The sequence below is a fragment of the Rhinatrema bivittatum genome, chromosome 6 (assembly GCF_901001135.1).
Source record: "Rhinatrema bivittatum chromosome 6, aRhiBiv1.1, whole genome shotgun sequence".
NCBI lineage: Eukaryota > Metazoa > Chordata > Amphibia > Gymnophiona > Rhinatrematidae > Rhinatrema > Rhinatrema bivittatum.
The window spans coordinates 282,784,054-282,808,414 of record NC_042620.1 but is presented as its reverse complement, the minus strand read 5'-3'; the positions used below and the strand labels follow the sequence as shown (position 1 = coordinate 282,808,414).

General features: G+C 42.2%; 1 protein-coding gene across 1 annotated transcript in view; it reads left to right on the top strand.

Annotated features, from left to right (window-relative positions):
• AR (androgen receptor) overlaps nt 1-24,361 on the top strand; it is a 475,175-nt gene that overhangs the window by 426,083 nt on the left and 24,731 nt on the right. Inside the window, exons 5-6 of the mRNA XM_029607286.1 lie at nt 1,357-1,501; nt 22,252-22,382. Of these exons, the coding sequence (XP_029463146.1) occupies nt 1,357-1,501; nt 22,252-22,382 (276 nt within the window). The remainder of the gene's footprint in view (nt 1-1,356; nt 1,502-22,251; nt 22,383-24,361) is intronic.

Here is a 24,361-nt window from a genome sequence, read left to right as displayed (position 1 = left end):
TTCACCCAGGATACTGAAAAGAAATGTGCGGCTGATCCGCACATTTTATGCACAGAAATTAACGCCTGCCCAAGGGCAGGCGTTAATTTCTGAGAAGCCCAAAAGAGTGTACAGAAAAGCAGAAAATACTGCTTTTCTGTACACCCTCTGACTTAATATCCAAGTGCTATTAAGTCAGAGGAACCAAAAATGTAAAAAAAAAAAAAGTGCCAGCCTGTCAGGTTAGGAAAATGGACTCTCAGTTTTATCGGCATCCATTTTCCTAACCCTTGGCTGTCAGTGGGTTTGGAAAACCAACGTTGATAAAATTGAGCGTTGATTTCCTGAGCCCGCTGACAGAGCCATGGAGGCGCTAGGGGCGTGTAATCGGCCCTAGCGCCTCCTTTTAGCACAACCCCCTCGTTTAAATACAGGATCGCGCACCCAGGAGAGATGACTGGGCGCATGTTTGAAGAGCTGGCGCTCAACACTGAGCACCCGTTTTGCCGCGGACCTTACAGAATCGGCCTGAATGTCTGAAATTTGTTCTTATTCGGCGCCAGCTGATTAACCCCCTCTGCGAAAATGGCATCCCTAAATCTACCCACACAAATTTAGAGTGGGTAGATTTAGCTGGATATTTAGCGATACAACAATAACCAAGTATCTTATCTACTGACCTAATTTTTTAATTTCAACTCCATTGTGTCTAATAATTGTACACAGAGTATTAACTGAAAAGTTGCAGTGATATCATTTGCACTAGGAATGATGGTAGAATGTGGCACTGCTGGAATATTATAGTGCAGGCAGCCATATCCATTTCATCATGCTGTGGTGAGAGCTTTCTAAATCTGGATCTAGAGGACTTGAGGCAGTCTGCAGATTTGAACCCCACTGTGATTACGCGCACAAAAAACAAAAATCCACAGCAGGATGGAGAAAACAGCCTGCTGTGTAATATTAAATATGCAGTGTTACATTCACAGCCTCGAGTCTAGGGAAAAGGACCAGATTCTGGGGTGCTTTTACATAGAAATAGAGGTCAGAAAATAAGTTTGCAGAGAATACTTTTTTATTTGGCTAACTCAATAAATTGCTGCTTAGCTATCAAGTCTTGAGATTTTATCTTTTCTTGGCAGCAGGTCCAAAATTCTAATGTTTCAACAACACTGATCTGAACGAGATACCGTGGTTAGTTTTACGCATGATACCCAATACAACAATACCTTCGCTGGAAGGAGATTATAGCTAGATTACATGATCTTGGATGCATCAATATAATAATATGGTAGAAGGGAATACTGCAGGCAGATGGGTGGCTTTACCAGGAATGCTCTGATTATAAGTTTGTTTTTTGTATTCTCATGTTTTTAGGATTTTGTAACTTGCACGTGAAAGACCAAATGATGATAATTCAGTACTCCTGGATGGGGCTGATGATTTTTGCTATGGGATGGAGATCGTTTAAAAATGTCAATTCCAGAATGCTGTACTTCGCTCCGGACCTGGTCTTCAATGAGTAAGTGTCTTTAATGCAAGAGCAGTGTAGAAATCATTTTGCCACTTCTAATTGAAACCAGCACAGACGACAGAGGCTACTCTGCTTCAGCCAAAAGACAAAGGAAGAGCAACAGAATTGGGTTACAACAAAATGGCTAGTACAGTATTTCCTGTGGTCATGAGTCTTATTTACTAAGCTGCGATATTTCACCATGGGGGGGGGGATGTTCCCACGATATTTACCCCTCCCTCTGAGAAAATATTGTGGCAACTCAAAGATCAGTCGGTGCCATTTTGAAAAATGGCGTCAAACAGACCAGAGCTAGGGAGCATTTCAGGCCACCACCGGAGTACCAGGGACTTCAAGTAAAAGCATGGAGGGCTAAGGTGGGAGGCAATCCTAGCCCACCAGGGATTTATTTAATGGAAGGGAGAGTGGGGGTCACAAGACCCAAGAGACTAGTTGTCATTTATGGGAGGAGTATTTATTTATTTATTTATTTAACATATTTCTATACCGGTCTTCATGAAGGGATTCATATCAGGCCGGTTTACATGGAACTTAGGGGAATAACTAATTAACCAAACAAGAGAGCCGAAGCAAATAGAGTAGAGTGGGGTTCTACCCCAGGGTGGGGGCTGTTACCGCATGAGATTTGTTTACTTAATTTTTTTTGTGTGTGTTTTTTTTATGCCGGGCTACCTTGATAAGCAGCGTGAGGTGGGTGGGAATCTGCTAAGATCCCTGGGGAATTTTGTCACTTTCGGGGGTGTTATTTTTAGGCCACATGGCCCTTTAAAAAGCATCCCAATTTCTCTGTGATGAGTTAGCTACAACTCCTTGAAAATCGCTAAAATATAAACCTAGCTGTTTTGGCAAGTTAGATGCAAAGCCATTGATAAGGCAAAGAGAGAATTTGAAAAGAAGCTTGCTGTGGAAATACAAACTCATAATGAAAACTTCCTTAGTGTTCGGGCAGGTCAGTCCGAAAGAGTGGGTTATGCACCTCTGCCAGCAGATGGAGACACAGTAAAAGCTGATGTCATGGCCATATAGTCCTGCTCCATCAGCCTGCCTGTATTCTCTATCTCCAGCTGATGGTGGACATGCATTTCCCTTTGGGGAATTGCCTATGAGTAAAAAAAAAAAGAAAAGAATACGTTTGAAAGGAGATATTGGAAAGACAAGATCTCTGTATAGCACCCCTTGCATCCTGAGGTGATACCTTGTGGTCCCTCCCTCAGTAGAGTTCCCTCAGTCCGGTAACCTTGAATGGTGTGGACCTAAATTTTAATTGGCAGTTTCAGGCCAAAAGAGGCTCGATGGAGAAGGCCTTAGCCCTCTCTCCCCGAAGCCAGGACCCATTCCTGTTCTCAGCCAGGAGCGGCTGAGCTCAGGTAAAAGTTTTTTACTTTACAAAAAAACAAAAAAAAAAAGGAAATCAGCAAAAAGAAGAAAGAAAGCAGGCGAAGAGTTTATTTCTTTTGCATTTGACTGTCCCATTCATGTCTCTGGGAAGTTCTGTGAAAGGAGGAGAAAATGAAGACTCTGCAAGTTGAGCAGCTGTTTGGCTAGGCCTCACTCCCAGGCTTCTCCATTTTTTGGCGTGTGGTAGGCTGCGAGGTAATTTTGCGTGCTTTTTGCTGAGGGCCATTGGCACACCCACGCATGTCCATTTGCACATCTGTTCTCGCCTGTGTGTCCCATTTGGGCATTCTTTCTGGACGCAAATCTTGTGCGTCCAACTTAGGTGTTTTCCTTAGTGTCGCTACTGAACACCCAGTTTGGGCATCTAGTTGGACAGGTGCCCTAGGTGTGTGTGCTTGGACGCACATTTTTTTGTAAGTCTGTTTTTGGCGCAGCTGATACATGCGGATACTCTAGGTGCGAGCTTTTGCCAATCTGCACGCTTGCAACCATAGCACCTGCACTGAAGAAGCCTAAGCACTTAGCTATATGTGCATGCTGCATCAGGGCCATTCAGCCAGAGCTATCTTTAAGCCTGTGTCAGCAATGCCTGGATGCTCAGGGAGATTTACCTCCTGATTTTGCCGGTGATGGTCTATCTTCTCGATCTGAGGGGAGTGGGACCAAGGGCGACATGACAGGGGTGTCCCCTCCTTTGATCGATCCATGGACTGAGTCATCAGGGGATACTGTCTCTCAGGACGTCAGGTTCGGGCCTATGGGGTCTGGAATGGACCAATCCTCCTTTTCCTGGAAGGAATTCTTCCAGGGATTGCAGACCTTTCTACAGGGCGGTCTTCTGAATCGGCAGTAACTACTAAAATAGGTCCATGCACTATGAGTGTTCCTCTGCCTGTCTCCATGGATAAGCACCCAAGCGCAGTGCAGTCTGGCAAGGCTCGAATGCAGGTGGATCAAAATGTTACCGATAATGATAGTGCTGGCTCTCCTAATGAGAAAGGGAATATTCCGTCAGATTTGGAGCCATATAGCACTCGTCTCCATTTCTTTCATAGAGATGAGTTGCCAAGCTTGAACTCTCAGACCTTGAAGAACCTCTGAGTGGCTGGGGCTGACTCTATGGAAATGCAGAAGGAAGATCCCATTTGATCCCTCTACACAAGGCTTCTTGTTTCTTTCCCCTCCTAGAGGCAATACAGGAGTTGATTGATCTGGAATGGATTGCGCCAGAGATGTCCTTTAAAGGAGGACATGTATTGGCGGGTTTATACTCCTTGGATCCGCAGGCCAGAGAGCAGTTGTGTTTCCCTAAGGTGGATGCCTTGGTGTATTCTGTCACAAAATGTACCCCCATCCCGGTAGAGGAAGGTGCAGCAGTGAAGGATGCTCAGGATAAAAGGATTGAGGCTATCCTAAAGCAATCCTTTGAGGCAGTGACGATAAACTTATAAATTGCTTCTTGTTGTGCCTTGGTAGCTCGGGATACATTGTGTCTTTGTCAAGAATTTGGTAGCACTGTGTCTGATCCTGGACCTATGGTAGAACAGGGGGCTGCCCTCTTAGCTGATGTGGGCTGTGACTTTGTTTGCACAGCCGCCAGAGGAGCTGCTTCGGTTATTGCGGCCAGGTGGCAGCTGTGGCTGTGCCACTGGTCGGCGAATACTATTTCGAAGTCCAATCTTACCAACCTGCCCTTCAAGGGCTTGCTTTTGTTTGGCAGTGAATTGGAAAAAATGACAAGTAAATGGAGAAAGACCCAGGTCCCTCGATTGCCAGAGGACAAGAAACCTGTTGCCCAATCTTTTCGGGCACGTGGTCGCTCCCGAGACTAGTCATTGTCAGCCTTATAGGGGACATTCTTGCCAGAGGTCCTGTCCTTTTCGCTGGTCTCAGTCCTTTCATCCCCGAAGGTGGAGCCCCTCGGTCTTCCCAATGAAGGTTTGTGGGCTCACCTGTTGGGGCAGGAGATAGGTGGCTTCCTATGACGTTTTATCATAGGTGAGTCCAGATTACTTTGGATCAGTGGGTTCTCGAAGTGGTTCATGATGGGCATTCTCTAGAATTTCTTCGTATTCCTCCAGATGCCACTATGATCTCTCCATGCAACTCTCCTCAGAAGAGGGTAGAAGTGGAAGCAACATTACAAAGACTATTGCACCTGGAAGCAGTGATTCCTGCTCCTGCATTGCAGCAAAATAGGGGCCGTTATTCCATTTGTTTTGTTATGCCCAAGAAGGAAGGTTTGTTTCAGCCAATACTGACATTTATGAATCATGCATTTCAGGATGGAAATGATGCGCTCTCTCTCATAATGGCAGTACCAGCAGGGAGTACCTCACATTTCTGGATCTGACGGTGGCATATCTGCATATTCCCATCCATCAGGAACATCAGTGGTTCCTCCAGTTTGCTAATTTAGATAGTCATTTACTTAATATAATATCAAAATGTATTTGCATAATCAAAGTAAAATGCATAATAAGCAATCTTAAAATATGCAATCATAATATTAAAATACACAATCATTTTACTGAAAAGCTTCCTGAAAATGTGGGCTTCCATTTGTTTTCTAAAAACACAAAAATCATTTCTGAAATGTATGGAAGCAGGCAATTGGTTCCACAAGGTGGGGCCAATAACCGAAAAGGCCCATGACCTTGTAACTTGGAAAAGACTATCTTTGATAAGTGGGACTGCCAAAAAACCTTTGTCTTGAGAGCAAAATGACCTTGTTGGTAAATATGGTTTTAACAATTTAGTCAAATAATTCGGACCATTCATAATGACCGATTTAAAGATGAGAAATAAAAACTTAAATTTAATTCACTGCTTCAATGGAAGCCAATGAAGTTGGTACAGCAGTGGCATAACATGTTTCCAAGGGGCAATGTGCATCACTAACCGGTTGGACGAATTTTGTAAAATCTGCAGTCCATGAACATAGGTATTGAGGAGACCCATGCATAATGCATTACAGTAATCCATTGTGGTAGATTCTAAGTACTGAACAATTATTCAGAAATCACTGCATTCCAGTACATAATGAAATTGCCAAAGCATTCACAATCTAAAATATTCAGTTTTTAGGACTGATTGAATCTGTGGCCTATAAAAAAGAAGTTTATCAAAAAAGAAGCCATGAACCGGATAATGTTACCGTTCACTACTATGGGAAAATTACTTATGTCTGGAGGAATAGCAGACAACCGATGAAAACATAACACAATGATTTAAATAAATTTCAATAACAGTTTATTAGTAAACATTCATGAATTGATGGTAGTGAGACAAACTGAACTATGGTTTAATTCAATGGCCAATAAACATCTCATGGGAAAATACAGTTGGATATCATCCAAGTAAACATAGAACTCTATTCCAAGTTAAGAACATAAGAGTTGCCATACTGGGTCAGACCAAGGGTCCATCAAGCCCAGTATCCTGTTTCCAACAGTGGCTAATCCAAGTCACAAATACCTGGCAAGTACCCAAGCATTAAATAAATCTCAAGCTACTATTACTTATTAATTAATAACAATGTATGGATTTTTCCTCTAGGAACTTATCCAAATCTTTTTTTTAAACCCAGTTACACTAACTGCTGTAACCACATCCTCTGGCAATGAATTCCAGAGCTTAACTATGTGCTGAGTGAAAAAGAATTTTCTTCTATTTGTTTTAAATGAGCTACTTGATAACTTCATGGAGTGCCCCCTAGTCCTTCTATTATCCAAAAGAGTAAATAACCGATTCACATTTACCCATTCTAGACCTCTCATGATTTTAAACACCTCTATCATATCCCCCCTTTGGTCTGACCCAGTATGGCAAATCTTATGTTCTTATTTGTATAGAATTACCTATGCAAGAGCTGCTTTGCATGGATCTGTAAAATGTATACATGCAAATTGCATACAAGCAGCTCATTGTAATAGAGCATGGTTTAATGCCTAAATATCTGACAATAAATGCTGTTTTACACATGTTATAGCTGTATTGCAGTGTAGCAAATGACTCCCTTAGTTAAGTGAGAGCCAGTAAAGTTGGTGGATGGAGATGTGTTTTAAGAGGATTCTGTGTGTGAATTACTGCTGCTGTGTAAGTTTGAGAGACAGAAAATTGCTGGTAATTTGTGCCAGATAGACATTACACCAGATATGGCACAGTATAATACTGATGTGACAAGAAGACATTGGTTCAGCCAGATGGTGTTACATATCCTGCTGGCACTTTTAAAAAATGATTCGCTCCATTTTAAAGACATGAAAATTTTTCCTGAAAATCTTTATAATCTATATAGTCTTACAGCCACTCCTCAGTGTTATAAGCAGAGACCTTTTCTCAGGAGCCTAGAAAGAAAGCAAACAGGAGCACATGCCGAAGGACAGCCAGGCAGAAATGTCTAAAAGAAAAACAGAATTAGTGTCACATGTTCAAAAAAAAAAATCAAGCAGAAAAACCCCTATACATAAAACTTTCCATTTATCATACAGATATGACAATTGGCACTACTGCTCATAAGTCTCAGACTAGAACACAAGAAATGCCTTACTGGGTCAGACCAAAGGTCCATCATCTATCTCACGTTAATTCAACCCCTTTGTGTGACAGATGTAAAAAGTCACGTAACATTCCTTAGACAAAATGAATTATGCTTTCAAAATATACATAGAAACATAATAGCAGAAAAGGACCATATAGCCTATCTAGACTGCCAGCTCACACCAATTATTCAGCATTACAATCCCTGCTACTCCCTCAGGGATTCCCTGTGCTTATCGCATACTGTTGTTGTCTCCACTACCTCTTCTGGGAAGCTGTTCCATATATCCAATACCCTCTCTGTAAAGAAATATTTCCTTGGATTACTTTTGAGTCTATCCCCTTTCACCCTCATCATTCTAGATATTTAAATGTCTCTATCATATCTCCCCTATCTTGCTTTTCCTCTAGGGTATACATGTTTAGATTTTTAAGTCTGCCCCATATGCTTTAGAACAAAGACCACTGACCATTTTAGCAGCCTCCCTCTGCACAGACTCCATCCTGTTTATATCCTTTTGAAGGTGCGGTCTCCAGAACTGTACACAGTATTCCAAGCGAGGTCTCACCAGGGACCTTACAGGGGCAATATCACCTCCCTTTTTCTGCAGGGCATTCCTCTCTCTATGCAGCCTCCAAAACCTATTCATATTTTCAAATAGTGAATTGGTAATGGAGAGTTCCAATATATAATCTAGTTCCAGAAAAATTAGCTCCTGGGTAGGTCATGACACCTTTCATTGAACCGCTCTAAAAATTGTCCTAAGATGTTACTGTGGATGAGCATTCCAGAGCGCGTGGCATGATCCTTGAGATCCAAAGCTCGTGTACTACAATGTGCTTGGATTGTTCTTAGGTGAAGAAGCCTGGATATGTGCCCCTTACCAATACCTGTGCTGTCTGTATTGGAGAAATACAGAATCTCTGCCTGCATCAGAGAGCAGGAGGGGGGAGTACCCACACCCTGCCTTATTGTACTCTAGCAGGGAGTGGTCTAATGGATAGAGCAAATGGGGCTGTGCATCAGGTAAAGCAGAGTTCAAATCTTGCTTCTCTTACTGACACTCCTTGTGATCTTGTATCTCCTGTTGCCTCAGTACCCACATAAATTGTAAAAATTTGGGCAGGTAATCACTATACATGAAATCAAAAATTGCTGTAAGGTGCCTTGAGCATTACATGAAAAAGGTGAACCAAAAATCCAAATTCCCTTTCCTTTGCTGTAATATTGCAGCAGGGCATTTGTACTCCCTGCTTCATATTACAAAATGACTCATGCCTTTCCCTGTAATACTGCCTGGACATGAAAGGACTGTACAAGAATATGTGGGTGGCCTGTTTATTTTTATTCTTCGCTTTATTTTTATTCTTTTTTTTTTTTTTATCGGCTTTATCCTTTTGAGATTTTAAAGGGTACATAAACCCTGTTTAAAGAAAAATCCATGCACTGTAAACTTTTTCCCAAATAGTGCTTGGTTATTTATAACCCTTTGAAAAAGTCCAATCCTTTGCCCAGGTTTCTCTGTTCCATTAGAGATAAAACACAGTTCCCTCTTCCTTCTGCCAGGTTTTATTTCCTCCTTTCTTGTTGTTTTCTAATTTCCATATTTTATTTTATTCAGTCTTTTTTTTTTTTGTATTTGCTATGTCTTTTGCCCTTTTTTTTTTTCCATTTCATCCTTCACACCAGTCAGCACCAGTTGCTTTGCCTCTCGGTATTTGACTGCTCTCAATGAGAACCATCTTCTGCCTAGCCCCTGGTCAGATATCTGTCAGCTCTCTTTAATTTTTGTTCAGGTCAGGTTCTGCATTTGTGATTTGTTGGGCTTTGCATCTTCATTCCACAGAATAAGGTCAGTCTGTCTTTTTCAGCCAATGCCAGTTTGCATCTTTTAATTTTTTGGTTATCTACACTTCTTAGACCACAGTTGCTCGGTCTCTCTCTCCCTCCACCCTCCACCCTTCCCCCACACTCACTGCTCAAGTGGTGTCTCCTCCAAAGGACTGCCACGCCGCCGTATGGTTTCAGCCAACAAAATGTATGAAGTTTCTTCCTATTGTAGGGAGGACTCATTTGGAGGCTTGTCATTGCACAGCAGCGCATCTTCTGAAACAATTTTCCTGTAGTGCTGCTCACTCTCCTGTTTGGAGCATGTGCTTGAGGAAATTTCCTTGCTTTTCCTTGGTTTCTCTTTCTGGCAGAGTGAACAAATTGGCATTCTCATTCCTCACAAGTAGCCACAGTATCAGGATATGGTCTGACAATTTTGTCAGTGATGTATTTGAACAAACAAGGGGGCACAAGGAGTCAATTTAAAATTGTTTTGGGCAGAAAAGTTAACATCTGTTCTGTTTGTAGTTTATTTATTTTAAAATCGTATATCCCGCTACCGCTTTCAGGTTGTTCGACTCAGGTTAATACTACCTTCAAAATATTAAACTTACAGTGTACTTGATTTAAAACATAAAACAAAAGTCATGTTAAAATTCTCAAATCAATACCTAAAAGCATTTTTAAATAGAAATGATTTCAAACTTTTCTGAAACATTTTTACATCTGTCTCCTGCCTCAGCACATTCGGAAGGGCATTCCATAATGTGGGCTCTGTATAAGTAAAAGACCTTCTCCAAATAATTTCCGATCTATGGTCACAAAGTGGAGGAATTTTTAACAATCCAGTTCCTTGTGACTGCAACCTGAATACGGACTTGTATCTCTTCAATTTTTTTTAACTACTACACACGGATAGTATAAAAGTTAGTCCCAATAATTTAAAATGAACAACTTTTCACTGGCAACCAATGCAGTTCCTTTAATATTAGTGTTACCTGTTCAAATCTACTTATCTCACTAATCACTCTAGCTGCCGCATACTAGACTAATTGAAAGGTCTAAAAAATCTTCTCTGGCAAACCCACTCATGTAGTTCATATTTCAGGGAAAGTAAACATTCTGTTAGATTGGTTGAGCAGAACTGCCTTACACTCAGGAGGAAGGGGGTTAAACCAAGATATTTTCCAAATAATTTGTTAAAATTGGGGAACTCTGATACTGGACGTGTGATGACAGTCTTTTTGACCTTCAAGATGCAAAAGTATTGCATAGTAACATAACATAGTAATGAAGGCAGAAAAGGATCAAATGGTCCCAGCAAGCTTCTTATGGTAGTATCTGCCGGGCCATATAGATTACCCTCATGTTTCTCTTAAGGCAGTAACTGCCACTCTGTGCAGTTATTCCCAAGCCTTATGATGTGGGTAGTAATATTTATATTCAAAACCAAGCAACTGTCAAACCCAGCAGGTAGACCCAAGAGAGTGGAATTGCAGTAGTCTACAATGGGAAGGATAGAAGCTTGTACTACTGTGCAAAATCCACTTTGTCTAACGGATGTTTAAGACCTCAGAGTCCGCGAAGTTTGAAAAAGCTTGTCTTCTGTTTTTGACATAAGGACGGAATGATAAGGTAGGGTCAATTAAGACACCTAAATTACAAATGCAGGAGTTAAGTGAGAATGAAATATTCTCTATCACAACTGAAGTGTGTGGGGTCTTAGACAGAGGATGCTGAATCAGCAGACACTGAGTTTTGGAAACATTGAGAAACAGCTTGTTAAAAAATAGTCATCGCTTGATGGTCGACACACACAGATTCACTAGATCAACTGATTCTGTCCAGGAAGAACGAACCCGGACAAAAAACCAGATGTCGTCGGCATACAATTTATACCCCTCGCACAACCCAGCTAGCACTTTGCACAAAGGAGTAAGGTACATGTTAAAGAGCATGGCTGAAAAGGTAGACCCTTGGGGCAAGCCTGTTGTGATTTCAGCCCAATGAGACTGCTTGTAATCGAACTTGACCCGTTAATATTGATGTGGCAAAAAAAGAAGTTCTTATGTTCTTTGCCAGCCTCTCCTCTACCGGAAGAGTTGCCGCCTCCTCCCATTCCATTCAGAAAGCATTCACCACCTCATTAACTGCATGCCATACCTTCCATCGGATCATTCCACAGGGGAATCCTCAAGCAGTTCCATGGGATTACTATCTGATCCCCCCAAAGAACCACCAGAGTGCACATCTCCCCCGGAGGATCTAATTTGCTTTAGGTTTGTGGATAAGATGAGCTCTACACTCAAATTAGAGGTAAGAAAGCAAGACCCACAGGCAGAGGTCATGGGACTATTCAGAATTTTAGACATCCCAGCAGAACCTTTGACTCTACAATCTCACAACATGCACAACACAATGCTGCTAAAAAAAAAAAAAAAATTGGACTCCTCCTTCTCAGGAGCTAGAAAAGTTGACTTAATATTTAGATTTAAAAGAATCCCCTGGATATGGAGTAGTACAACTATCATACAGCTCAGCAGTAGTTGAATTGGTAATGAAAAAAGCAAAAAGTCCAGCTGCATTCCAATATGCTGCTAGCTAAACATCGTAAATTGCTGAACGACTTTGGCAAGAGTGTCTTCCAAGGGACCATTCTAACCGCAAGAATAGAACATCATCAATTCTACATAGTCCAGTACTTATTTTAGTTATTTAATCTAATTTCTATACCATTTATCAAAAAATCTAAACATTTTACATTTCTTACGCACATAAATATTTATGAATGTTTGCAAAATCTGAAGCCATATATCTAGTCAGAGTCTGGCAAGCAGATTAAGCCTCAATCTCTTCATCTCCTTTGCTCAATCTATGGCGTATTTGACACTACTGCCAGAACATCGGTGGACTCCATAGGTGCCAGAAAAATGGCTTGGTTGCAAGCAAGCAGCATAAGGGAGAGCATTCATGAAAAGCTCGCTGACCTCTATACGGAGAAACAGTCACTCAGATAAAGGAGCAGAACATGGCTATCCAGTCATTATCTACACAGAGTGAGCCTGGAAGCAGTAATCGACACTGCTTCTCTCAGTATAAACATCTTTACTATCCCTGTAGACAGTACCAGTCATACCAAACTTACCATCTGCCCGTGTATCAGCAAACCTGGCAACACCCTCAACCTGCTTCAGCAAAGGGGATGCCAGACAAACTGGCGAACATCAAAGACATAACCATAACCACCCACAAAACTGCAACAAGGTTTTTAACCAGTCCATCTCCACAGCCACAAATTCTGGTCAGGGGCAGAACTCAAAAGTTCCTACAAGCCTAGGTGGAAATAACCACGGACCAATGGGTGCTCAAAATAATCCGCACAGTTTACCATCTCAATTTCTCCCACCAACTAAAGTTAACCCATTCTGCACTTCCACCCCCAAATCCTGACCATCTAGCTCTCCTGACTCAAGAGGCACACAAATTATGCCGCCAGAACGTGCAATCCAGGAGATTCCACCCCAGGACTACAACAAGGGATACTACTCACATTACTTCTTTAAGTCAAAGTCAGTTAAAGATTTTGTACATTGAGCATGCGTGGATCTTCCTGTTCGAACGGTGGTTCCAGAACTCTCTTCAGTTGATAAAGCTAGCTTATTTAGTTTGAAGAGGGAAGAGGGGTGGGTTTTGCATGGCTAATTTATCCTGCTATCTACGGAAAACACCATTTACTGTAAGCAAAACTTGCTTTTTCTGACAATAAGCAGGGTGAATTAGCCATACACAATGGGGAGGCCCAAGCTGAGGGTTGCAACGAAAGTATAAAGACTATTCTTCTCTTAGTTTCTTCTTTTCCTCTTTTAGTTTGTTTTTTTTGTTGGTTTTTTTTTTTTATGAACCCAGGGTGAAAAACTAATTAGCCACAAGGCTCTATTCAAGGAATTTATGGGAAAAACTATTTTATGGAAGCCAGACCTGATTACGTGTTAAATCTGTGCCTCCTTGTGGCAATTTTCAGTGGCCAAATAGTTGCAAGTACTTTTATTGTATATACTTCATAGCTATTTTCATAGATAACTAGTGTAAAGCATCCACATAAAATAAAGACCCATGCATTTAAACTTGCTTATTGTGTGGGTGGAAGGTCAGATGGGAAGGGAGTAAAGGGTAGTAGTATGCACACTTTGAAAATACCTAGTACATGCACTATTTTACTCCAACCTAAACATGCCCCCGGAAATCCCTTTTTAATGCAACTAAAGATATAGCAATTTTGCTTACCGTGAATGGTGTTTTCCATAGATAGCAGGATGAATTAGCCATGCTCAATGGGTGTCATCATCAGGCGGCACCACGATGTGGCTGGCTGCACTCTCTCACACACACACACACACACACACCTCGCACCTTTTTTGTTCATGGGCCATCATTCTGCTATAAATATAGCAGAATGATGAATCTAGGCCATTGTTTGCTCTTATATAACCGGCTATAGTAGGTGGAACTGAAGGGTACACTGGGTCCAGTGAAAAAAATGTATATCATCTGCATAGACACTTTATCCCACTCCTAAAGTGGCCAACAGCGAACACATCTGCTAGAGGAAAATATTGAAAAGCACTGAAGAAAGAGCTGAGCCCTATGAAACCCCAGTCATGATAGTTTTCCATAATGAAAACGGAGTCCCAACTTGAATCTGCTCATACCTATCCAACAGGAAAGATTGAATCCCTGTACCACCTGTGGCTAATTCATAACTTTCTAAGACAATGCAAAAGAAGAAATGATGGAGTATCAAACGCTGAGGAGATACCTAACAAAATCACGAACTTAAGAAATTGCCATGCTTGGTCAGACCAAGGGTCCACCAAGCCCAGCATCCTGTTTCCAACAGTGGCCAATCCAGGCCACAAGAACCTGGCAATTACCCAAACACTAAGAAGATCCCATGCTACTGATGCAATTAATAGCAGTGGCTATTCCCTAAGTAAACTTGATTAATAGCAGTTAATGGACTTCTCCTGCAAGAACTTATACAAACCTTTTTTGAACCCAGCTACACTAATTGCACTAACCACATCCTCTGGCAACAAATTCCAGAGCTTAATTGTTCATTGAGTGAAAAAGAATTTTCTCCGATTAGTCTTAAATGTGCTACTTGCTAATTTCATGGAATGCCCCCTTGTCCTTCTATTATCTGAAAGTGTAAATAACCGAGTCACATCTACTCATTCAAGACCTCTCATGATCTTAAAGACCTCTATCATATCCCTCTATCCCAGGGGTCGGGAACCCATGGCTCGCGAGCCAGATATGGCTCTTTTGAGGGCTGCATCTGGCTCGCAGACACGTGTCGCCATACTTCGCGGTTCCCCGCTGACCCAGCTGCTCCCCGGTCCTCCGCCGCCCGGGCTTAAAATGCTGTCAGCCCGGGCGGAACGCGGCAGGACAGCTGGAGTCAGCGGCACCAGCGTGCTCTCTTCTCCTCCCCCCCCCCCCCCGCGGCCCGGAAGAGGAAGTGGAGAGCATCGGGTGCCTGCGCGGGAAGAAGAGACCACACTAGCGTGGTCTCTTCTTCCGCGCAGGCACCCGATGCTCACCACTTCCTCTTCCGGGCCGCGGGGGGGAGGAGAAGAGAGCACGCCGACTGGAGTCATCCGGGTGCCTGCGCGGGAGTCATCGGGTGTCAGCCGGGTGCCAGCGCTGGAGTCATCGGGTGCCTGCGCGGGTCTTCCCGCGCAGGCACCCGATGCTCTCCACTTCCTCTTCCGGGCCGCGGGAAGAAGAGAGCACGCCGGTGCTCTCTTCTTCCCGCGGCCCGGAAGAGGAAGTGGAGAGCATCGGGTGCCTGCGCGGGAAGAAGACTGCAGCGCGGCTCGGAGGAAAATGAAAATCTTCAACTGCGGCCGATGGGACTCCGCCTTCGCCTCCGCGAGGGCTGAAAATGAAGGAGGTTAGCGTTGGGAGGTGGCTGCTGCTGCCGCGAGTTCCCGGGGGGGGGGGGGGGGGGAGAGAGAGAGTGAATGAGCGAGCAAGCATGTGTGTTTGAGATCCTGTGTGTGTGAGTGAGAGATTGCATGTATGTGAATGATTGAGAGCCTGTATATGTGAAAGAGAGTATGTCTGTGATTGAGATCCTGCCTGTGAGAGAGAGAGCATGAATGTAAGTTTACCATTGGGAACCTGTATGTGTAAGTTTGTAATTGAAAACCTGTTTGTTTGAAAGAGTATGTGTGTATGATTGAGATCCTTTGTGTGTGAGAGAGATCATGTGTATGTATGATTTAAGAGCCTGTGTGTATAAGTAAGAGAGAGATCATGTGTGTCTGTGTCTGATTGACAGCTGGTTTAGGTGATGGAGCATGTGAGTATGTGATTGAGAGCCTGTGTTTAAATGAGAGAGAGAGACCATGTGTGTCTGTGTGTGATTGAGAGCTGATTTAGGTGAGGGAGCATGTGAGTATGTGATTGAGAGCCTGTGTGTAAATGAGAGAAAGAGAGGACATGTTTGTAAGCATGTGAATGAGAGTCTGTGTGTGAGAGAAAAAGACAGCATGTATTTATGTGATTGAAAGCCTGTGTGTGTGTAAGCGTGAAAAGATAGACAGCATGTGTGTAAATGTGTAATTAAGAGCCTATATAAGTGAGAGAGAAAAAACATTTGTATATGTGAGTGACTGAGAGCATGTGTGTATAGGTGTGTCATTGAGAGCCAGTGTGAGAGAGAGCGCTGGTATGTGACAGAGAGGAGAAAGTTCCAAGCAAACCACCCCACCTCCTGCTAATTCAGAACAATCTCAGGACACCTGGATATCAAACGTTCCCAGGTATGCAGAGCAAAAAAATTTTTGTATCCTTATTATTTTTCATTACTGGATCTTTGTGTCTGCTATTTTGAAATATTTTGTTGGTATCTGGAAATGTTTTATATGAGTTTTTAATTATTGGATATTCCACTCATCAGCTTTTTCGAAATATGTTCTTTTTGTTAGTACAGTTTTACTGCTGATGATTTTATATTTCTTGATTTGTTTTATAAGGATGTGTGATGTTTCTTTTTTCCTTTGTTACACTGCATACAGAGACTCTGGCTTGTTGCAGTTTCCAATTCAGTTTTTGTCTGCATGCTTCTTGTTATGCGTTTTGGTCTCTTTATTCTATGTTAGGTGAGGGACAGCACGTGATTCAGGTGAGGTTTTCTGCTGGCGTGTAGTTTCTGTGTAGGACTCTATAGCAGCCTGACTTGGTCCGTTTTCCTAATAGGAGATGTATTGGTGTCTTAAGGCCTGGTGTAATATTTTCAGAGACTTATTGTACTTTAAAAGTGTGATCTTACATAAAATGCACACATTTACTTGTATTTAGTTTTAAACATATTGTATGGCTCTCATGGAATTACATTTTAAAATATGTGGCGTTTATGGCTCTCTCAGCCAAAAAGGTTCCTGACCCCTGCTCTATCCCATCCCTCTATCATATCTTCTTCAGCCTTTCCTCATAGGGGAGCTGTTCCATTCCCTTTATCATTTTGGTGCCCTTCTCTGTACTTTCTCCTTCGCAACTATATCTTTTTTGAGACATGGCAACAGGAATTGTATACAGTATTCAAGGTGCGGTCTCACCATGGAGCAATACAGAGGCATTATGACATTTTCCATTTTATTAACCATTCCATTCCTAATAATTCCTAACATTCTGTTTGCTTTTTTGACTGCTGCAGCACACTGAGCCGACAATTTCAAAGTATTATCCACTATGATGCCTAGATCTTTTTCCTGGGTGGTAGCTCCTAATATGGAACCTAACATCATGTAACTACAGCAAGGGTTATTTTTCCCTATATGCAACACCTTGCACTTGTCCACATTAAATTTCATCTGCCATTTGGATGCCCAATCTTCCAGTCTTACAAGCTTCTCCTGTAATATCACAATCCTCTTGTGATATAACTACTCTGAATAATTTTGTATCATCCGCAAATTTGATAACCTCACTCGTCATACTCCTTTCCAGATCATTTATAAATATATTGAAACGCAACGGTCCAAGTACAGATCCCTGAGGCACTCCACTGTTTACCCTTTTCCACTGAGAAAATCGCCTCCTATCCCATGACTTTTTAGTTTTCTTAGAAGTCTTTCATGAGGGACTTTGTCAAACGCCTTCTGAAAATCCAAATACACTACATCCACTGGTTCACCTTTATCCACATGTTTATTAACCCCTTTAAAAAAACGAAGCAGATTTGTTAGGCAAGACTTCCCATGAGTAAATCTATGTTGACTGTGTTCCATTAAACCATGTCTTTCTATATGCTCTACGATTTTGATCTTTAGAATATTTTCTACTATTTTTCCTGGCACTGAAGTCAGGCTCACTGGTCTATAGTTTCCCAGATTGCCCTTGGAGCCCTTTTTAAATATTGGGGTTACATTGGCAACTCTCCAGTCTTCAGGTACAATAGATGATTTTAATGATAGGTTACAATTTTTAACTAATAGATCAGAAATTTCATTTTTGAGTTCCTTAAGTGCCCTAGGATGCATACTATCCGGACCAGGTGATTTGCTACTCTTTAGTTTGTCAGTCTGGCCTACAGCATCTTCCAGGTTCACAGTGATTTGGTTCAGTTCATCTGACTCATCACCCTTGAAAAACACCTCCGGAACTGGTATCTCCCCAACATCCTCATTAGTAAACACAGAAGCAAAGAATTAATTTAGTCTTTCTGCAATGGCCTTATCTTCCCTAAGAGCCCCTTTAACCCCTCCATCATCTAATGGTCCAACTGACTCCCTCACAGGTTTCTTGCTTTCAATATATTTTAAAAAGTTTTTATTATGAGTTTTTGCCTCTATGGCCAAATTCAGTTCAAATTCTCTCTTTGCCTGTCTTATCAATGTTTTACACTTAACTTGACAATGCTTATGCTTTATCCTATTTTCTTCAGATGGATCCTTTTTCCAATTTTTGAAGGATTTTTTTTTTGGCTAAAATAGCCTTTTTCACTACACCTTTTAAACATGCCGGTAATCGTTTTACCTTCCTTCCACCTTTCTTAATGCATGGAATACACCTGGACTGCGCATCTAGGATTGTATTTTTAAACAATGTCCATGCCTTTTAACACTTTTAACCTTTGCAGCTGCACCTTTCAGTTTTTTCTAACTATTTTCCTCATTTTATCAAAGTTTCCCATTTGAAAATTTAGTGTTAAAGCTGTAGATTTACTTATTGTCCCCATTCCAGTTATTAGTTTAAATTTGATCATGTTATGATCACTATTGCCAAGTGGCCCCACCACCGTTACCTCTCTCACCAAATCCTGCTTTCCACTAAGAATTAAATCTAAAATAGCTCCCTCTCTTGTTGGTTCCTGAGCCAATTGCTCCATAAAGCAGTTATTTATTACATCCAGGTGCTTTATGTCTCTAGCAAGTCCTGATGTTACATTTACCCAGTCAATATTGGGGTAATTAAAATCTCCTATTATTATTGCACTGCCAAATTGGTTAGCTTCCCTGATTTCTCTTAGCATTTCATCATCTGTCTCACCATTTTGTCCAGGTGGACGGTAGTATACTCCTATCACTATACTCTTACCCAACACACATGGGATTTCTACCCATATAGATTCTACTGAGCATTTAGTCTCCTGTTTGATCTTTATCCTGTTGGACTCTATACCCTCCCGGACATAAAGTGCCACACACCCACCAAGTTGATCCTCCCTATCATTGCGATATAATTTGTACCCTGATACAGCTCTGTCCCATGGGTTATCCTCCTTCCACCAGGTCTCTGTGATGACAATTATGTCAATCTCATCATTTACTGCAATACACTCTAACTCTCCCATCTTACTTCTTAGACTTCTGGCATTGGCCTTTACTTCATCCAGCTTTAGATATAGAGAATCATGACAACAGAAAAAGTCCGTATGGCCCATCTAGTCTGCCCATCCAGTTAATTTAGCTTTATAATTCTCATCACTTCCTTAGAGATCCCCTATATTTATCGCATGCTTTCTTGAATTCAGATACTGTTTTTGTTCCCACCACTTCCACTGGGAGGCTGTTCCACATATTCACCACCCTCTCTGTAAAGAAATATTTCCCAAGATTTCTCCTGATTCTACCCCCTTCCAACCTCATCTCATGACCCCTTATTCTAGAGCCTCCTTTCCATTGAAAAAGGCTCACCTCCTGTTCTTGGAAATCTTTGAGATATTTGAATGTCTCTATCATACCTCCCCTATCTCGCCTTTCCTCTAGGGTATACCAAGTTTAGATCTTTAAGTCTATTTCCATATGCTTTACAATGAAGACCACTAACCATTCTAGAAGCCAGCTTCTGAACTGACTCGATCCTGTTTGTATCCTTTTGAAGATGTGGTCTCCACATTATTCCAAGTGAGATCTCACCAGGGAGCTATACAAGGGCAATATCATCTTCCTTTTTTCTGTTGATGATTCCTCTCCCTTTGCAACCAAGCATCTTTCTGGCTTTTACCTTTTCCCTGTCCCCCACCCTACTCATAACCAAGTCATATTGTACATATTGTATATAGGCTATATGCCATTTCTATATACCCACATCTAATATTTAATTTTAATTTTATTCATATGTTACAATGTTCCTTATATTTATTGTTTAATCAACTGTTCTCTTGTTACAATGTAAAATAGGGCAGTTCCGGCTCTATTCAACCTGTTTTCTGGAAACCGATGTGATATCTCGATCGAATGTCGGTATACAAAAGAAATAAATAATAATAATAATAATAATAATTGCTACCTGTTTGGCCATCTTAAAATCATCAGATACAATCACCCCCAGATTCTGCTTTTCCTTTGTGCTTAAAATAATTTCATCTTCAATTTGCCCACCAGGAATCCACCAGAGAAATTAGCAATGTTTCAGTACTATGTTCCTTACAGAAACCTGACTGAAAATGATCAAGAATTCCAAACTCCTAAAAAAAAAAAAAAATAATTACTCTTGAAGTTGTGACACAATGGCTTGTTCAGTTATCTTCCCTAGGAAAGGAAGATTTGAAATAGGCCAGTAATTACTAGGATCACGAGCATCCAAAGTTGCTTTCTTCAAGGTTGGACAAAAAACTTTCTTAAGGGAAAGAGGCATACAGCTTTCTAGCAATGACTTAGTGAAAAAACTTCTCCCAGAACATTTCTCAGTGCATAAACAAACTTGCAGGACAGGGAAACAACACACAGCACAGATACTACCATTCATTGCAGACAAAAACTCAACTGCCTGCACAGTTGATGCAGGCAAAAATGTTTCCCATCTAATATAGTAATAGTGGGAGCGAAAGTAGCTGTGTCTCTTTTGGCAACACTCAAAAACTTGGCATGTAGCCCTGACCTTAGTGTCAAAATAACCTCACAATCAATAGGTATCTTAACAGACTCCCTTGGACTGAATTGTAAGAGATTATAAATAGGTGCAAATAATTCACGAGACTAATTCAAGAAAGCCTTTATCTTCCTAGAAAAAAAAGGTTGGGGGAATTTTCCACATCAAATAGCAATTCTATTCTTCGAGTGCTAGTTGATATACATCCTTATCTGGAGATTTAAATGTTCTCCAATTATGCTCAGATCATCTCATAGCTCACTTCACAGGAGAAATCTCTGGAGGAAAACCAGAGGATCTGTTTCTTAGAGGTCTGAGGGACTTGCTTCAGTGGCACAGCCAGGTCTAATACTGTACTTAGGGACACACTAAGGAAGTCTGCCAATGAAGTTGCGCTGTCAGAATTTACTATGGCATTCAAGTGCTGCCAACAATCTTCAAATTTGGTAGCATCCACAAATCCTTGTAGCTGTCTAAGGTTGTGAGGAATGGAAGGTAGACTATGAGAGACCAAATTACAATGAAACCTGATCTGACCAAAGAACAGAGTTAAACCACAATATTAAAAATTCCATTGGAAAAGCAGGTGACTCACAAATAAAGGAGAGATCCAAAATATTTCCCCCTACATGAATGGGAACAGTAAACACAGCCATAGAGCTCAAAGTCTTGTCTTCCAAAGCATATCCTGAATCATCAATGTGCAGGTTAAAATTACCCAAAATTAGCAAATCCTGGTGACTCATTGTCAAAGGCAAAAGAAATGCTTCAATTTCCCTCCCAGAATAGCCAGGTGGATATTAAACAAGGCATAACTTCCAGGTAACTGACTAAAGCTTGAATGCCGCCAACTGAAAAGAGTGATAACATCCATCGAAGAAAGATATACACAAGATCTATAAAACTTATATTTTAGATCCTTTTTGTCTCTCTGTCTGATGGACATTATGACTCCTTTTGAATCATAATATCCATCCTAATATATATTATTTATTTCTAATCAAATATACATTCATTTCTATCTAACCAAAAGTCAAACTCAAACCCAAGCCCTCATAATTCCCTTGTGGCTCCCAGAAAGGCTTGGGAAAGCTGATCCATTAAGCTTGCAGAAAAAAACAATTCAGAAAATCTGTAAAATATCATCTCAGTGCTGAAAGAAAATGCCCTTATCCCCATAAAAAAAATGTATCTGCAAATGAACTCAAGAGATTTGTCAAAGAATGTTAATAATGGTATAGAGCCAGTTACACATTTGTGTTTTAAGCGGAGGCTATCAGAGATGAAGTGCAGCTATGATTCTTCCATCTCTTTTAACAGATGTCACTGGAGGTCACCAACTGGCTCCATTTTTTCCAGGAAAAAGTGACCCAATCCTGGTTTTACTGCATTGCTTTCAGGGGTCTGCAATTCTGATTTTTGTATGTGGGCAAAGGGGCAGGAAAAGGAGTAAGACTGTGAGGCTGAGTATGTGGTGCGGTAAAACCAGCACTGGATCAGCCTCTGCTGAAAACATTGAGCCAAGTGGTAATTGTGAGGTCAGTAGCCCTTTTTAAACTTTATCTGCTGCCTGCCTTGTCCCCAGGTACCGGATGCACAAGTCCAGGATGTACAGCCAGTGTGTGAGGATGCGCCAGATGTCACAGGAGTTTGGATGGCTGCAGATTACTCCTGAGGAATTCCTCTGTATGAAGGCTCTGCTTCTATTCAGTATTAGTGAGTATCTGCCTGGCATTTCCTCTGTATGAAGGCTCTGATTCTATTCAGTATTAGTAAATATCTGCTTTGCAAGGACACAGTAAGTATCTTGGTACAGTCGTTGGTTTCCTTTTGGATGATTTTTTCTTCATTTGTATTTTTGCACTTAGGGTAGGCATAAAAAGAGGCATAGCCGTGTTTGATATTTCAAGCAAGGGAAGATCCACAGCCAAGCCTATGGATTTTAGACTGTTATAGAAATGACAGCAGAAAAAGACCAAACAACCTATCTAGTCTGCCCATCCACAGAAACTAATTCAGCTTTAAAATCCCTACCGTTTCCTCCGAGATCCCCTGTGTTTATCCCATGGTTTTTTTTTATTCACATGCTGTTCTTATCTCCACCACCTCAAAGGGGAGGCTGTTTCCATGCATCCACCACCCACTGTGTAAAGAAATATTTCCTTAGATTACTCCTGAGTTGAACCCCTTTTCACCCTCAGAAATAATCTAAGGAAATATTAATTTATAGAGAAAGGAGTAGATGCATGGAACAGCTTCCCCATGGAAATGGTACAAACAAGGACAGTGCGGAGTAGCCTAGAGGTTAGAGCAGTGGGCTGTGATCCGGGGAGACCAGGCTTCAAGTCCCACCTTGCACACGTCACTTTCTTCTAGGACCACACAGATGGGTGACATCATCAGATGGAACCCAGCATGGAAAACATTTGTCAAAGTTTCTAGCATTTTTTCTCCAATTTCACGTCAAGTCTCCCTTTCTCTGGACGGTGTCCTCTTGGCTCAGCAGGTTAGTTTTACCATTTCCACCCTTTCACAGTTGATTCCCAGTGGCTCGCTTCCCTGTGACCGCCAACCATCGACTGCTCGCCGGCTCATTTTCATGGCATCATCAGGGTTTCGCCAATGCCCCCAGTGCTCGTGGACCATGTCCATCATGGACCCACATGAGGTTTTTATCCTATGCCTGGGGACATCGCATGATGTCTGAGGGTGTGATCTGTGTGATCAGATGACCCCCAAGGGCGTCGTGCTCGACAGAATGGAGAAACTCTTTGGCCCCAAAACGTCCACTCCATCTACGTTGATTTCGGAATCCCCAATGCCCAGGAGTAGGGGGGAACCACTGAATACGCTGTCCCTCTCTACACCCCCAGCAGCTACGTTCAAGGATCAGGGAACCGGTGATTGGCCCTCGCCACTGTCGGTGCTCTCTTGGACATCGGGTTCCTTCACTTCCTAGGTGCCGGGGAAAGACCAGACCAAGCACCATGGGAAACCCCATAAGCATCGCCACCGGTTGCCTTCGGGGCATGGCTCCGGTTCCAGTACAGCACTGGCAGCTGCCATGCCGCCACCAAAGAGGCCCCATGATGAGGAAGCCCCACCCTCTGGCAGACCTTGGAGTCCTAGGCATTCCCCACTGACATCGGTGCTGGGCTCTGAGGACACTTCAGTGATGCCTCGTCCCCCTCCACTAGTCCTGTTTTCACCGGACTTTTAGGAAGAGTTGGACGTGCAGGGTGCGATGCCCCAAGCCTTATGAAGCATTGAGCCACCCCCGGCCCCGATACCGGTGCTGGAGCCCACACTATCACTGTTGTCGCCCCTGCTCGAGCATCTGAATGTCCTACTTGACGCCCTTCAGACACAGCCGGAGCCCATAGAATCATCGGTTCAACCACAGCCACAGATTCCCTCCTTGGGAGCGATTCCCATCATCAGGTCCTCTGAGGAGGAAGACATGCACCAACCGCCGGTGCTTTAGGCCCGAAGCCATAGTTCCTCGAACCTGTGCCCGAGCCATCGGGCCTCCCACAGTCATTGGTACCCCCCCTGCCACCAATGCTGCCGGGTTCCTCGGTACCCAGACTGAGAGGGCTTTATAGGCCTCACCCACGCAGGCCCCTTGGAGACCTAAGTGAGGAGGAGTCCCGTATGATCCATGGGGAGATGACTCTTCTGAGTAACCTTCTGAC